Below are 15,304 nucleotides of genomic sequence, written 5' to 3'. Positions count from 1 at the left end.
AGACATGCAATTAAAATGTTTGATTATATTTCATTAAACTTTAAGAGTACTCCATATAACCAAGTAGCTTTCAGTGTCTTCTCTGTCAAGGAGCTTTCTCTTCTGCGGAGCCTCTGAGAGTTTTTAGAGGCTTCAGAAGCTTTGTACACCCTGATTTCAAGATTTTCTATGTACCCCAATGATTTCTACCATAGTAGCCCATGATCTCAAGTAAGATCCAGGTACACAAATTGATGTCCTTGTTATTTAATTCCTAACCCTTCCTGCTGACTGTACACAGCCCAGAACCAAGAAAAGCTTAGGCACATGCTAAATGATGTGTTACACATTGTTCTCATTTAGGAAGCCAGAACAGAATCCTAACTGCATAATCCAGTAGCACTGAACACATGCCCAAACTCATTCATGTTAAGCTGACAAAGTTTATAAATAGGATGGAAATACAGTGTTCTTTGGTATTCTTTTCCATCTCCTGAATAGAGGAGATCGCTGGTTTCTACACACAAGTTTACCTTTACAGTGCATCAGGACATATCACAAGCAAGACACACAGATAGTTTTCAATAAGCTTCCATGAGAAGAGGATGTATGAACACTGTGCCTCTCTGCTGATCCTGTAGTCATGAGCCTTTCCTTTGCTATCCAGAAGTAACAGCCTTTCCAAGAACCACTTGTACACATATTTCTGTACCTGCAGATACAGCCAAAACCCCACATGAACCCGCTGGTAATGGATCCAACTTCAGAGAGCTTAAAGATATTTTGCTGAAGACATCCTGTTACTGTGAAGGTGTGATTCACAAATGAGGTAAGCCGGTGCTCCTTTTCAATATTTAGACCTTTAACAGTTTAAAAAAATTAAAGAAAGATTAAAAATAATCAAGGTTCCAAAGTCAGACACTTTCATAGCCCTCACAAGCTAAGAAAGACGAAGCTGGGTACAGAAATCTCGTGCCTGAGCCAGCAGATTAAAATATGAAACAATTACAAATCTAAAGAGACAACACACATCAGAAGACCAAATTACTACACTGCTGTGAAGCTGCTTTTTTTGGGTACAAGTACCAGCAAACAATCTAATTTTTAAGGCATTTTCTATAAAGCATCTTTAGGGAAGAAAAGTAAGTACACTTCCAGTTTATGTTACTTTACGGGAACCAATTTTCCTTTGGGTGTTTTGTCTTCTCCAGATTTCTGACTGGGCCTCCTCCAAGCTATAGAAATACAAATCAATCCTCATGACGCCATCACTTTTCCCTAAAAGGCCCAAAGAATTTAATTCTGTTTTTCTGAGTATCTCAAGAGTTACTCAAAAGCATGAACTTTACAGGCTAGCAAACCCCAGCCTGAAAATAGCTTTAAGAACTCCTAAACGTTAGGAAAAATTCAACACAAAAAGTGCAAGACAGGTAAGTGACAGCTGCAGTGAGCTCAAGACATTTATTTCATAACTTGGATTTAATTGGAAATAATTTGGCTTCTCCAATTATCTCTTTCAATATTAATAGCCGCATGTCTAGTCTACTAAAAGCAGCAGTCTAATTCTGATACTAGCAGGGTAATGCTATGCAGAAGTCTAATACTTTTTTATAGTTTTCAGGGATTCTCTAACCTCTGGTGACTTCCCTTAATCCAAGTTGCATTGAACTGCCCTGACAAAAAGATTTCAGAGGGGCAAACAAACCGTTTTCATAAATAAATATTGGCAAAGTTCAAATACAGACATCAATTGTGATAAGGGGAGCAGGGCATTTTCATTTTGCTCTCATTTATATTGAGCTGAAAAATTTCTGGCATATTCCAGCATAACTGACAAGGTATGAAGAATAGGGTGTAAGGCAGGAGAAGATCTTTTACAGCACTTGAGTGATGACCACCTCGATGATATTAAGGGCTAAATCTGCAAGAAACTTTGATATCGCAGTGCTGTGCATCCTGCTACTCAACTTGCAGCTTTGATGTTCACACAGCTGTGTGTGTGTGTCCTTCAGTAAGGCACCTTCAGGATCAAATTCAAAACAACTGGCTGAGACAGGCTTTTGACCTCTGATTTTCTCCAGGTCTTAGGTACACAGCCCTTCTGCACAGGGCTGCCTTGTATCGCATACGAATCAAACACCTGCACCTATCTGCATGCTTCACAGGTAGGTCTAAGCTGTTCCTCTCAAACAGAGAACAGGGGTTATTGCACACAAGCAAAGTCAATCGAGTGCTGTTACTGCCACACTAGAACTCTTGAATAAAAGCCATCAATAGCCCTTGTGGAAAGGTAGCAGGGCACTGTCCTCCTTTTCCCTTTACCCCAGGGCTTCCAACGCAAGTACCTAGAGTCCCATGCGGCTGGCGCAGAACTCGGGTCTGTTCAGCTGTGCTCTGAACTCAGTGTCCTTGACAAGAGCTGGTCAATGCTAAGGATTGCTGCTGGGCTTTAGGGAGGAGAAGGAAACAACTAGAGCAATTCACAAGTAAAACGTCAGCATGCACCCTGGGGTTTGACTGGCAAGAGCTCCCGATCAAGGATGTCAGGTCTGGAGAGGATCGGCTAGTTTCTGAGCATCACTCACTGCCTGGGCCCTTAACTGCACAAAAAAGAGTTGGGTACCAAAGCCTCCCACTTCCTAGGGCTTTCAGTTCACTCTGCCAGAAATAAAAATACCTGCATTGTATAAACAGTGATAGATACAAAGGGCAAACAGTTTTCTAAATGAAGAAATTGAGGGAAATGTACAGAGAAAGGCACCAGTTGCCTTCTCAGTTAAACCTCAACTGATTTGTAACACTTTCCAGATAATCCTAAAAATAACCATCCTCCATTTCTACTGTAAAACAAATCCACAAACTGCTACATTTCTTATGCTCTGTCCATTCAGCTTTTTCTACACACAACCATATCTCTCCCACTTTTTCCTGCAGGTCCCACTAATCACCAGCATATGCTCCAGCACAGAGCATTTCCTCTGGCACGCTTTAAAAAGCAGCACTGTCACCAGAGCAATGTAAGTGCTGGCAAATATGGTCTGTCAGGTTTTGTTTTCAAGGACTATAAAAATAGACTTCTCTGCATTAGGCTTGAAATCTCATACATACCCTCTAGAAATAATTTTTTAAAAAAACCCACATTTTCAGATGACTTGTTATTGTTTTCAAATATCCAGAGAGAAAATCGGTAGTTTTATATTTCATTTAACAATTTCAGGTTAAGCCAATATTTGAATTCTTTTACATGACTGACAATTCCCAGCTAGTTTAATCGACAACACCAGCGCTCTCTGCTCATGCATCTGAGAAGCTGTGAATTGATGCAAATTTCTACTACGAGCAGCCTCTTATAAAAATATCAGCACTTGGAAAGCCACAAGACATTACTTGTTTCCAGAGCTTAGGCCTCTCGCCCATGGTAACCAGTATTATTTTATGCTGATAACAGCTTTGGCCAAAATGCAAGGAAAAGGGTCTTGGCACAGGCTGAGGCTCGAAACACTTTCTTCTTAGTTTGTAATTGCTTTGCCAAGGACTCCTTTGCTGTAATCAGCTGGCTCAAGTTCCTATTTGCAGAAAATACGCTACTATGGTGAAAGAAAACCTATTATCTTTTATATACAGATACTCTGCAGCAATTGAAACCCAAGGACAACACAAGTAGAACCTTCACACGCTGCAGATAAGCCTTTTACATCCCTAATCGCAGAGCACACGACCTGTATCTGAAGATCAGAAACACTATGGGGTAGAATGGGGAAAGAACCACATTTCTAAAGAAACAGCAGCAAGAGCAGGAAGACAGCAACTGAGTGATAACTCAGGCAGTCCCCTGGTCTCCATACATATATCCAAATACCCTTCTGTCCACGTCTATATCAAAATCCCAGGTCTTCCAAATCTTTGCAGAAGTTTTTGCAGCTAACTTCCATGCCTTCAGAACCAGGCAAGCAAAATAATTTTGACCAGTCTTATTCCAAGCACGTTAATTGTACCAATATAACTTCTTTGCTGCTATGATAAAGGCCTCGGAACAGATGCTGGTTTTCTGAAGGGAATTTTTTTTCCCCCAGGCTAAATTAGTACCTTGAATTAGATTCCAAAACAGACACAGAAAAAAAATTAGGCAGCATCTAACAGTAAAACATAAGTAAGAGTTTTAGGTATTTCCAACACAGTAAGCTACAGCCTGAGAATCAGGGAAGCAGCAGTCCAGAATTTATTTGGTGGATCAGCAAAACTAACATACACAGGAGTGGAAAAAAAGGGTTATTCCTTCTTACTTGGCTATCACACACTAAACCTTGGCAACAGGCCACCTGGAAGATAAATGAGAAGACAGAAAATAATCACAGGGTTCACTTCTTTTTGAGATCCAGAATAATCCTGTTATGTAGTGGCTAACATGAACTGACAGTCAGGCTAAATTTAAGTGACCTTCTGTAATGTTACAGGAAATAACTTACTTGCCTAACTGAAGCCCTTTACAACATACTTATGTCTGTATTTTATCTAGCTTTTTGGGGTTCTGATTTTCTTTAGTGAGGGAATATATTTTGCTTGTACTTATCTCAGCTGAAAGTACAGTCTTTAGGGAGAGCCACTTTCAAGGAAGCAGAGTTAAGATTAAAGTCAGTCTGAGCAGAAGTGAAGGAGCTACCTGCTCTTTTAAAAATAATAATATAAAGAAGAGAAAACAAAAAAAGTCTTATGGGATGCCAGGCCTGGTTACATGGCTATTTTTATATCATACCTTAGATCAAAGTCACTGAGACTTTCAAAGGAACATCACACTCTAAAGCATCTTTGAAAACTTTGGTCTAAACATTAAGAACACTCAAACTCTGTTCCACCTGTTTTATTTATTAAGCAACAGCTCATGCTTACTAGTCCCTGTGAACATTTCTTCTTTGGGCTTCATCTGAAGGCTGAGAAATGTTAGATAAGCTTGAGAAAAAAATTAGAATTACCTCTTTTCCATCACAGAGAAAACTTGTTTTGTTGCTAGTGCAATGAACTAGGTAAAAGTAACTTCCCAACTGAATTTGAACACAAGACAAGAATAAATGACCTTCCACCAAGGAAAAAAAAAGAGACTGGCTACTTGAGGTTTTAAGTGTTAGATCTTCTCAATAATCGTAAGCAAAGATGGAGAAGAGGATGACTTTTCTTTGAAAGTCATCACCTTAGCTTGCACGCATAACTGGAAACCAGTGATTTCAGGCTTTAGAGATCAAGCAGAGCAGAACTTTTTCTAACAACTTAATCTTGTTAAAAGAGTTGTTCAAGAGGGCAGAAACAGTGCAGCAGCTCTGCATGGAGGAGGGACAGCTGACAATGTTGCCAGACAAGCCCTGATAAAGCCCTAAAACATCACAAGACTAACAAAGACAAAATGTGATTCTAATGAGATCTTTTGAAAGGGAGAGGAGTCAAACAAGATGGAAGATTTCATGCATCCAGGAAGTTTGTACAGGGGACAGACTGATTTACTGTTAATTCTTCAAATCCTTTATTTTTATTACCCAACAGCTCTACAGCAGGAAGACTGATCATTTACAGACATCCAAGTTTAGGATACAAGTTAAAATACTTGTACCTGGAAAACCACCCTTCAACATTTGTTTGGAGTTTAACCCCTCAGCTGGTCATTATTTCAGTAAACAGCTGCAGTTTCTGTGTATTTAAAAATACACTCTGCAATGCCTTCTGGAAGTTTGACTTATGAACCACAATGACACAGAACAGGCCACATTCTCCATCTGAAAGCTACAGCAGGGAGATGTGTCAGGTCAGTGCTACATCAGCTACGCGTGACATGCATGTGAGAAACACGTATTAGTGTTTGAAGGGAGACACTTCAAACAGAAATTAGTTACCTGGCTGCAGAGGCAATGCTCAGCTCAATGGAAGGATGCCAGCATTCACTGCTTGAAAGGTGGTTTTGTTACAAGTTGCTTTCTGCTACTTGTTGGGCTAATTGGAAAGAAAATGTAGCTCTGAATTTACTAAGGAGTTAAGACTGGAAGATACAGTCACCAAATCAGCATTAAGAGTGAACTTCTCCACCAGGCTGGGTGGTGCTATGCATTCAAGTCGGTGCTGACTCCATCCTCCCTCCCTTCCTTTTTGCCTTCTGCTACTGGCCAAGGGAAGAATCACAGCACCCGCAGGAGTTACACCAACTCCCTTTAAACAGGGTTTCCATTTTAAATCTTTAGTATGCTTAAGCTGCTTACCATTTCAGTTTGACTCTGTAGTACAGAAAAGCAAAGGATATAGCAGTATAAACCAACTTTTAGGCCATCAGCTACTGGTTAGCTATTGCCTCTAAGCACGCTCTTGGTAGCTGTAAGACCTCTGACAACGCTGAGTCTAAGTGAGGAACTTCATCCCTGACTCATGCTGGTGCCAACATGTTCATGTGCTTATAGCGTGACCTCCAGAAGAGAAGTCTGCTGAACACCACCAACCACCAGTATAATGAAAGCTGTGTTTTAGCTCGGATGCCTGCACAGAGTTGTGGTAAGGCACAAAGAAGTCACACCTTAGAAACGAGCTGGATGACATTTCCTCAAGCTTTCTGAACATACTCATGAGGGACACTACTAGCAATAGCTGGCACCCCATGTTTCCAAGAAAGTGACAGGCAGAATAAATAACATATTTTTAGTCTTGTGAGTTACAGAAGATCTGCCATGAATGGGTATCAACCTTACAAAGATAACTTATCAAAGTGGGAAGGCATGAGGGAGTATCAGGGGAAACTCCATGACTAGGACAGCATAGTTCAGTTCTAACATCATCACCAGCTTTTCTACTGAAGCTAGTTTCCCCCTGGGTATCAGCAACACTGGAACATTGCTTATGCTCCACTGTAACTGTGGTTAAAAAACCTTAATTATAGATATATGCTCTAGAGAGCTCTCTCTTAACCCTGGAGCTAAGATTAGAAAAAACAGAGGAACAGCAAAAGGGCGGAGAAAAGAGCTAATTATTTAGAAAGAGAAGCAAACTTAAGGACCAAGAAATGGTAGACCTCCCATCTCTGCAGCTCTGATTTAAAAGCTTCATCAAGTTGCCAAACAATAAGGAGACATGTCAAGTGATATATTTCTTATCTTATAAGGGACCCCCTGGAACTCAGATGCCAAGCTGCCAGTAGATCTCAGACACAGCAGAAGTTACTCTTCTACCCAAGCATCTGAAAAGGCAAGCTGCCTGGTAACTTATTGTGGTACTTATTGATTTGCTTATCTATAGCGTTCTCCAATTGTTTGCCAGACCTTTTAAATCTAACAAAGGAGACACAGTCTGACAAATCAGCCATAATTTGATATCCAGTGCTACTTATATTCTTAAAGCTGTGTGGATAAAGACTCTCACCCTTGTTACCTATCCATCATCAAACCAGTGTAACACAAAACACAGGAAATAGCACAAGTGTCAGTTACACTGACAGAAAAGATACCATTACCACTGAGAGGTTGTGCTTCACATTGAATAAAGCAACACTTCCTACCACCCTGGGCTGCAAGAAGTCATGAGCAGCATGACAAATGAAGGTAAAACCACAAGTAGACTCTTAGAAGAGGTAATAGAGAATATGGAAGTTCATTCACCACAAACAAGACAAAAGTAGAACATAAAAATTTTAAATTAGAAAAGGGGGTCTAGCATCCCTGGGTTTGGAAATGAAGCACCATGCTGTTATACTGAAAATGACTCGAGCATCAGGATTTGTTCAGGAGTCTGTGAAATCTGGAGAACAGATTCACACTTTCTGTTAACTGCCAACATTCCCCACTGGCAGGTCTCGGTTTTGCAAACAATCTGAGACCTGAAGTTGGGTCAGTATCTCTTACAAATCTCCTTAGAAGCAGAGGAATCCCAGGCCAAGCTGTATCTTAAAGGAATATGCAGGTGGCCAAACTGCACTAGGACTGATCAAAACTGTTCTGTCCAGGGACATTAGCTCAGGTTAAGACTAAGTCCAAATACAGGGCAGAAAGACTATTCCTGAACTGATTCCAGAACAGGAACAGATAAATCTAAGGTTGACAAATAGTAACTATTCAGCTTTAAGACAATATACCTAAATCCTAGTTAACATTTAAATAATAAATAAATTAGTATTTAAATAATCCTGGTTGTCTGTTTGCCATCGCAGTAAATGCCAATCAGAACAGCCAGTTTTAAATCCATTCCTTTCCAGTTTTCTAGTAAAGGTGATCCAGGAAAAAAAAATCCACACATGCACTCAGTTCACTTAAAAGATGCCATATGCACAGTCACTCAAGCCACCCCCCTCCCTGTGACCACGCAGTATGGTATATTATTCATGGTACTATCAAGCCATTTAAAGTGGTGTAACTTAGAGGCCACTCTGCAGAGTTAACAGAATGGAACACATGAAGCATGATAGACACTAGAGAAAGAGAGTGTCTTCTGATAGTAAATACCACAGCAGCTTTGTTTACGTAAGCATTTACACCACCCTGAAGCACCATGGAACCCAGCACAGTGCAGTCCAGTTAAGGCACACTCCATAAAACCCAACAGCAGCTCTGCTTAAGTCAATAGGATACCAAGCAAATAGGTATCAAAATGAATTTCTGCAGCACATTTTTTTCTGGTGGTATTTCAGGAACAAAGTAGAACACCTCCTACAAACTCCTAATGCACCCTACCAGGTCTTTACTTTCCGTAAGGAAGCTGAAGACTACCTGCCCCTGTCGCCAGGTATAGGAAAAGGTTGCAAAGAAACAGGAGCAGTGACCAGATTGCTTTTACACATGGATAACAATTTCCTCTAAGACTGGCTCTAGAGGGAAGCAAATAAAGAGTGGCAGGAATATTAACTGCTGTTCTGTATCTTCTGAGAGTGGTGCCTGTACTTTTATTTAAACAGGGAGTGGAATAACAAAGTCTAGTTGGTAGCATTTTTCTCCCTAATTTTGCCAACACTCCTCACTGGTGGTTAGAAACTTTCCATTATTTTATCAGTCCACTTAGTCAAATGCATGGTAGGTCTGCCAGGAAATTTCTAACCATAGATGCTCTTAAATCTTGCTGTCTCTCATGATTTGATCCACATTCATACAGGAAAAACCACACAGCTCTGGAGATTACTGTACAGTTACGGTTTTCAACATTGACCTAAAAAGTAGTCCAGATGCCAGGAGCCAAAAAAGTTTTCCTGCTAAATTCTGCTTCCCATGAAGGTAACCACTGCAGCTATTGAGAACTGAGTATGGAGCACAGTTGAATGGCAAAACACTGAACCACTTGTCCAATAGCAGGAGCACCACTTCCACAATAGAGATAGCTGCTGCCCCCCCAAAAAAACCCAAGTACAATAAACCTTTTATTTTCATATGGCATGGAGCATCTAATAAGACCCTGACTGAAGACCTCTACAGCTAGGCATCTTCTCCAGATTTTACATTTCACTTCACAGCTGCAAGATGGTTTAGCCACTCCATGTTCATTTCAGCTCACTTTGCTAATCAGAAGAGCAGTACATGCTTATCTAGTCTAGGAAAACCTGCTCATTTCACACCCTGAAGCGATCAACTTTAGAGCAGTCCATACTGGAAATCAATCATTCAAATTAAAACAGGTTTTAATTTGAATTTGTTCAGCTCTAGCACTTGTGCTTCAATCTTCAGCTTATCAAAACAAGCTTTCCAAAGTTTGCTTTTGTTTCAGCTGGTGAACGACTAACAAACACAACTGCCAACCCAGCAGTCTCCAGGAGATCCGTGAGGAGCCAAGCCCCAAAGTTCAACACCAGGAGCAAGATCTAGGGCACGGCCAGTCTAACTGCCAAGAAAATCTGCCTCAGAAGTATGGTAAGTCATCATTCTACTTACCTCTGTCTGGCAGAGAGCAGGAAGGTTTTCCTCTCATTTTTCCCAAGCCATCCTCCTCCCTCCCTAACCCTGGCAACACACAGTCTGCTAAAAGACCCTCTTCCTTACTAGCTTTTGCCAAGCACAACATGAAGCTGACAACCCTTGACAGCTTCATAGCTGCCCCCAGGTCAGAATGGCAAAGCCAGTCATCTTCCTCTGCTGAGGAGGACACAAGCAGGAGCAGCAGCAGCCTGAAAGGCAGCACAGCAACGCTCCCCACTCAGCTCATCGTTAGGGCTACATTTTCAGCAATACTGCCTGGAAACTCTAAGCTTAATTGCACTGAAGGCAAAGTTTATGACCCCAAACTTTTCATGAGGCCCATTCTCACAAATCATTTTTCAATCACAAGTTTGCAGTAGGTTTCTCATTCACGACCTACCAGGAGGCAGGTACATCCCCTTCAATCCAGCCGGCTGGCAGTAGAGGGCACCACACAATCACCTATGTGATTTATATACTTCCATCATGCACACAAGTGAATTTATAGAGCACAAATTACTCCCTATGACAAGCTACAGGGTAACTCCATAAAGCATCACATCAGATAAAAAAAGCATGCAATGAAAGGCAGCTAATTTGCTACAGTGCTTTTAGTTGGCAATTCAAAGGAAGAGATGTCCAAGCTTAATATCTGCTCGAGTTCATGACACATTCCCATAAGAGCAGTTATCAAGCAGAGTGCAGGTCTCCAGCCTGACCAGGCAGATACAGAATAGTATCTCCACAGAGCATTAGAAGCCACATAAATACCTACATTAGCCTAAGCATAAACCACTAGCTCACAAACCAATTCACGTACTGCAGGACTACTCCTCAATTGAGCATTTCAGCTGAGGATGCCCAGCAGCCTCTCATGCAGACAGTAGAGAATCACAAGACAAAAGGAATAGCTGCATTTCTCTTGCTTCTTCCTACCCCCACACCTACAGATCATATGTTTGTATTTACTGGATACTTGTTAAAAAAAGAAAGAGATTAAACTATGCAAAAGTCAATCTGCATTACATGAGCATACTGATACACACACACACCGGTGAGCAAAAAGGTACAATCATGAAGTGTAAGAGCCTCTAAGCTCATACCTTTGCTCTCAGCAGAAACACCTCAGCACTTTGATACCATCGTCGCCATGGAAAGCCATGACACTAGCCAAACCTGTTACACACGCCATGAAAAGGAATTCCTAGTTCCTTATCATCTGCTGAGTGACTGTACATACACACCAATAAAGCACAGCCCTGAGCATGCAGCTGTAGTGAAGAGTAATTCAATGAATCAGCTTTTCTAAAGAGATCTGCAGCACGACCTTGAGGCCAAGACCTTGATGACTTAAGGCCATCCCTTCTCTGCGAAGCAAGAAGCACCCAACAGACCTGCAGAAGAACAAATGCAAAGGCAGAAGAAAAAAAAAAAAAACCCAACCAACACAAATCTAATCCAACTTATTAAAGCAATACATTATTTTCAGCCACCATAATGTTTCCCCTGAACATGTAAATACAGAAGCAATTAGCTGCCTAGGCACTTCTGCAGAAAGCGTTTAGCATAATATTTACATGGCTTCCAATTGCTTAATTTTCTGACACGTTTGTTTCAGGCACTAAAAAGATTAAATAAGGCAAAATCGCCTACACTGATCTATTGCCATTTTGAAGGCAGCACAAGGCAGCAAAACAAACTCTTCCCAGGTTTTAAACTTCCAAATTTTCGCATCACAACTCTATGTTCTAGGAACTGCTTTATAGCTTTAATTCAGCTGTTTCTTAAAACATATCCCCCCCACCCCTTCCTTTTGCTGTTATTCTGAGAGATAAAATTACTGACTGAAAAAGCAGACTACACCATTTAAAGAGAAAGAATGAGCCTGGACAGAGATTTCATTGAAAAGCTCCATTCTGTATCACATCCGAAATGTCCTCAATTCAGAGATCAGCCTGCACAAAAAGGCACGTTACAGCCAGAAAGAGAAGAAAATCCTTTCTGACTGCCATGAATATCATTGTTATGATATAGCTTCCTATCATCTAGAGTTTTGGTATTAAGAAGTCAGCTCTTCCAAGTAGCTTTGTGAACAGGCAGACAAACAGCATATTCATTTACAAGCTGGAAGTTGATTAGTAAGTACAAACCCCATGAATGCTCATCAGGACCAAGGAAAAGAGGCTTTACCCATTGAATCTGAGGATGCCCGAAAAACTGCAGTCAGCTGGCAGATAAGTAACTCTATGACAACACTAAAACCCAAAACATTTGGTTTGTCTCTATTCTGCTTCATCTGAAATTATCTTTACCAAGACAGCCAATTGTCCTTTAGGGTATGTTGTTCGTTGCTCAGTAGAACAAGAGCCATCATTTCAGGGGCCAATCCTTAAAAAAAGGCATATGATACAATGATCTTCACTCACAGACCCACTGCAGCCTGCAATTCCACGTTAATTAAACTGGAAGATGAAGTCTTCAGCCTAAAACCCAGTAAGTCTATTTACACCAGCGCAGAAAGTTTTTACTGCAAATTCTTCCAAAACCTACACAAATGTTTCCTGCCCAGCTCAACCCACCATCAAAATAAAAGCAGGTCTCAGTTTACTGAGAGCTGCCATGCTTTAAAAAGACACAAAGAAAACCAGACTGAACATTCCACACAACATGGGCAGTACAGGGTATGTGAATACCAAGAACACTCAACATACACAGAAATTATCAGGGATGCACTGCACCATAGGAACTGACTGGTTTACAGCTACCCAAAGCCCACAGGACAAGGGCAGTTTTGAAAGAGCAAAAATATCAATGGTGATGTCATTGTCTCTTCATCCTTCACAGATTCAACCAGAATTAACTGTTACCTCCAACAAGGAACTCTGAAGCCTCCTAAGAGTAACTACCACTTTCTCCTCATAACATCTGGAAGACACGTGATTTTGCAAAGGTTTTCATTTTGCCATACCAGCCTACAGTGGGAAGGTACAGAGCAGTGGACTACAGGGCTCAGTTCTTAGCAGTCATGCAAAATAGATGCCCTGCATCCAACAGAAGCACAAGCATAAGGCAGCAACATCAGGAGCTCAAGGCACGTAACAATCACTGTGCATGTTAAAGGGATTTCTGTGCCGGTTTGAGGTTCTGCCACAAATTTATGCGTTATGGCAGGTAACAGCTGACTCTTTTTCCCTACCAGCATGGGACATGAACAGGATACAATCATGGTTGTACCCAGACTTGTACTAAATGCCCAAATTTGAGGAAAAAAAAAATCAAACCAAACCTTTTTATTGTGGGCAGGAAGAGCTCAGCCCCAGTTTGACCACCTCTTTGAAAGCCCTCTCTCCCTCAGAGCAGAAACTGCCACAGTAGGTTTCTCCACTTTTACAGTACAGTTACAGTGGCAAGTCTCCAAGGAGGGAAAGATTTAGACAACTAAGAGTTTTAAGTGGTTTTTGAACAAGCAGAGCCTTGTAGGGTAGCAGCTGAACTGATAGTTACACACTGACATTTCAAGCTTTCAAGTCCAAATCATTCCTAATGGTACAAAGCCAAACCCAGAAGGGGATAAAGCAATTACATAGCCAAAAGTAAATGCAGCTAAAGCGAGCTTCCAAATGTCTAATTTGGGTGATCTAGCCTTCATGTCTCACACAATAAGCAGAAGGGTTTGTCTGTTAAATTTACTACTACACCAGTGGGACAGGAAAGGAATGCAGTCATGTGCTGCAATATCATCAGGCCACGTATCCAGCAGGAATCCTCTGCCTCTCTCAGGAAGAGTTATCCACTCCCTTTTCCCCAAAGGAGGATCAGCACACAGACATAATCTTCAAAGCTCCACCTGGCACTTTCTCCTAGCCCTGGGAGGACCCAGAGGTAACAGGTGATGCTCATTTTCTGTACCTTTCCAAGGCAGGTAAAGAGATGGCACAGAAGGTGGACCCTGGGAGACAGAATTACCGTTCTTTCTTCTGCAGGGATGAGACAAGCTCCCCTTCCTCACTCCTTGGAGACAGGAGCTAAAGACCTTGCTTTATTCCCTCCCCAAGCTCAGCTAAAAACGGCAAGCAGACCCTCGGGTCCCCATACAGGCAACCTGTCAAGAGATTCCTCCTCTCCAACCCAGACTTAGGCTGCACAGGAACAGCTCCTTCCTCAGGGGCGCAGGAGCCCATTCCCTGCGCTCCTCTGCCTCACCTCCTCCCCTGTAAGGGACGGCTGATGCTTCTCGCCCACCCCCAGTCATAGCTCAGGCTTCCCTCTCGGGAGAAGGACGCACCCGTTCCCTACACAACCCGGCTCTGCCCCCAGCTCTCGGCTGCTCCCACTCCCACGGGAGCCCCCGCCCCAGAGACTCTCGCCTCCCCCCGCCCCGCCGCACCGAGGGGACCGCTCAGCCCGCGCCCCCCGAGGCTGTACGCCCCCCACTCCGCCGCCACTCACCGGCGCTTCGCCGGCCGCTGCCCCCGGCGGCCCCGCGGCGGCGGCCCCCTCCCCGCCGGCCGCCCCGCCGCCCTCCAGCTGCCGTTCGCGGTAGAGGGACCAGAGCCCCACGTTGGGTAAGAAGACGAGGGCGGCCAGCGCCAGCCCCACCGCCTGCAGCAGCCGCTTCTGCTTCCGCCGCATCGGAACCGCCGGCGGGGAGGAGGAAGCGAAAGGAGGGAGAGAGGGAGCGCGGCCCGGCCGCCCCCGCCGCCGCCCTCAGGCAGCACAACTTTCCCCGGCGCGCGCGGCAGCGGCGGGCGGCAACTCCGGCACTTCCGCTCTGCTCCGCGCGCGGGGAGGGGGGGGGGGCGTGGCCTGTCAGCCCCCGCCCACAGCCGCAGGGCGGCCCCGCCCCGCCGGGCTCGCGCCCCCTCGCCCGTTGGCTCCCCACTAATGACTCTCCCGTAATGACTCCCTAATAACCGCTCTCGAAGGAAAAGCGGGGCGACGGCGGGCACCTGGCCGGGAGCGGGCGGGGAACGGGCTCCGAGCCGGCCGCCGGTGGGGGCTGAAGGTGGTTAATTGCTCCAGTGAGGCCCAGCAGCCGAAGGGGTGAGGGAGCTCCCCAGGGGGGTGCGAGGGCTCCCCAAGGGGTGCGGGGGCTCCCCAGAGGGGTGCGGGGGCTCCCCAAGGGGTGCGGGGGCTCCCCAGAGGGGTGCAGCTTGCCCCATGGACACACGGCGTCGGGGGGACAAGGCTGCTTTCCACAGCCCTCTGTGGATGGGGATGCCCACTGCTCCGTGGATGAAGATGCGGTCCTTGTCCTCAGCCGGCCTTGCCCGCAGCAGGACCGCTCCAAACCCATCCCCCAGCGATGGGGCAGCAAGGAGTGTGCTTCATTCGGGTACCAATTAAGTGTCGTCATGAGCTATATACAATGTGTGGGCACGGGGTGGTGCTTTTCATTAAGAAGAGAAGAATGGCGGTACAGCTTT

The 15,304-nt window shown here is 43.9% G+C and overlaps 1 protein-coding gene across 1 annotated transcript in view; it reads right to left on the bottom strand.

Moving 5' to 3' along the window:
• GALNT10 (polypeptide N-acetylgalactosaminyltransferase 10) overlaps nucleotides 1–14,510 on the bottom strand; it is a gene marked incomplete at both ends in the record, with an annotated part of 80,149 nt that extends 65,639 nt beyond the window's left edge. The window contains one exon of the mRNA XM_084268441.1: nucleotides 14,349–14,510. Within this exon, the coding sequence (XP_084124567.1) occupies nucleotides 14,349–14,510 (162 nt within the window). The remainder of the gene's footprint in view (nucleotides 1–14,348) is intronic.
• Between the last annotated feature and the right edge of the window lie 794 nt (nucleotides 14,511–15,304).

The sequence above is a fragment of the Gallinula chloropus genome (assembly GCF_964237585.1).
Source record: "Gallinula chloropus genome assembly, chromosome: 10".
Taxonomy (NCBI): domain Eukaryota; kingdom Metazoa; phylum Chordata; class Aves; order Gruiformes; family Rallidae; genus Gallinula; species Gallinula chloropus.
The sequence above is the reverse complement of the archived record's forward strand: the minus strand, read 5'-3'. Positions and strand labels throughout refer to the sequence as shown.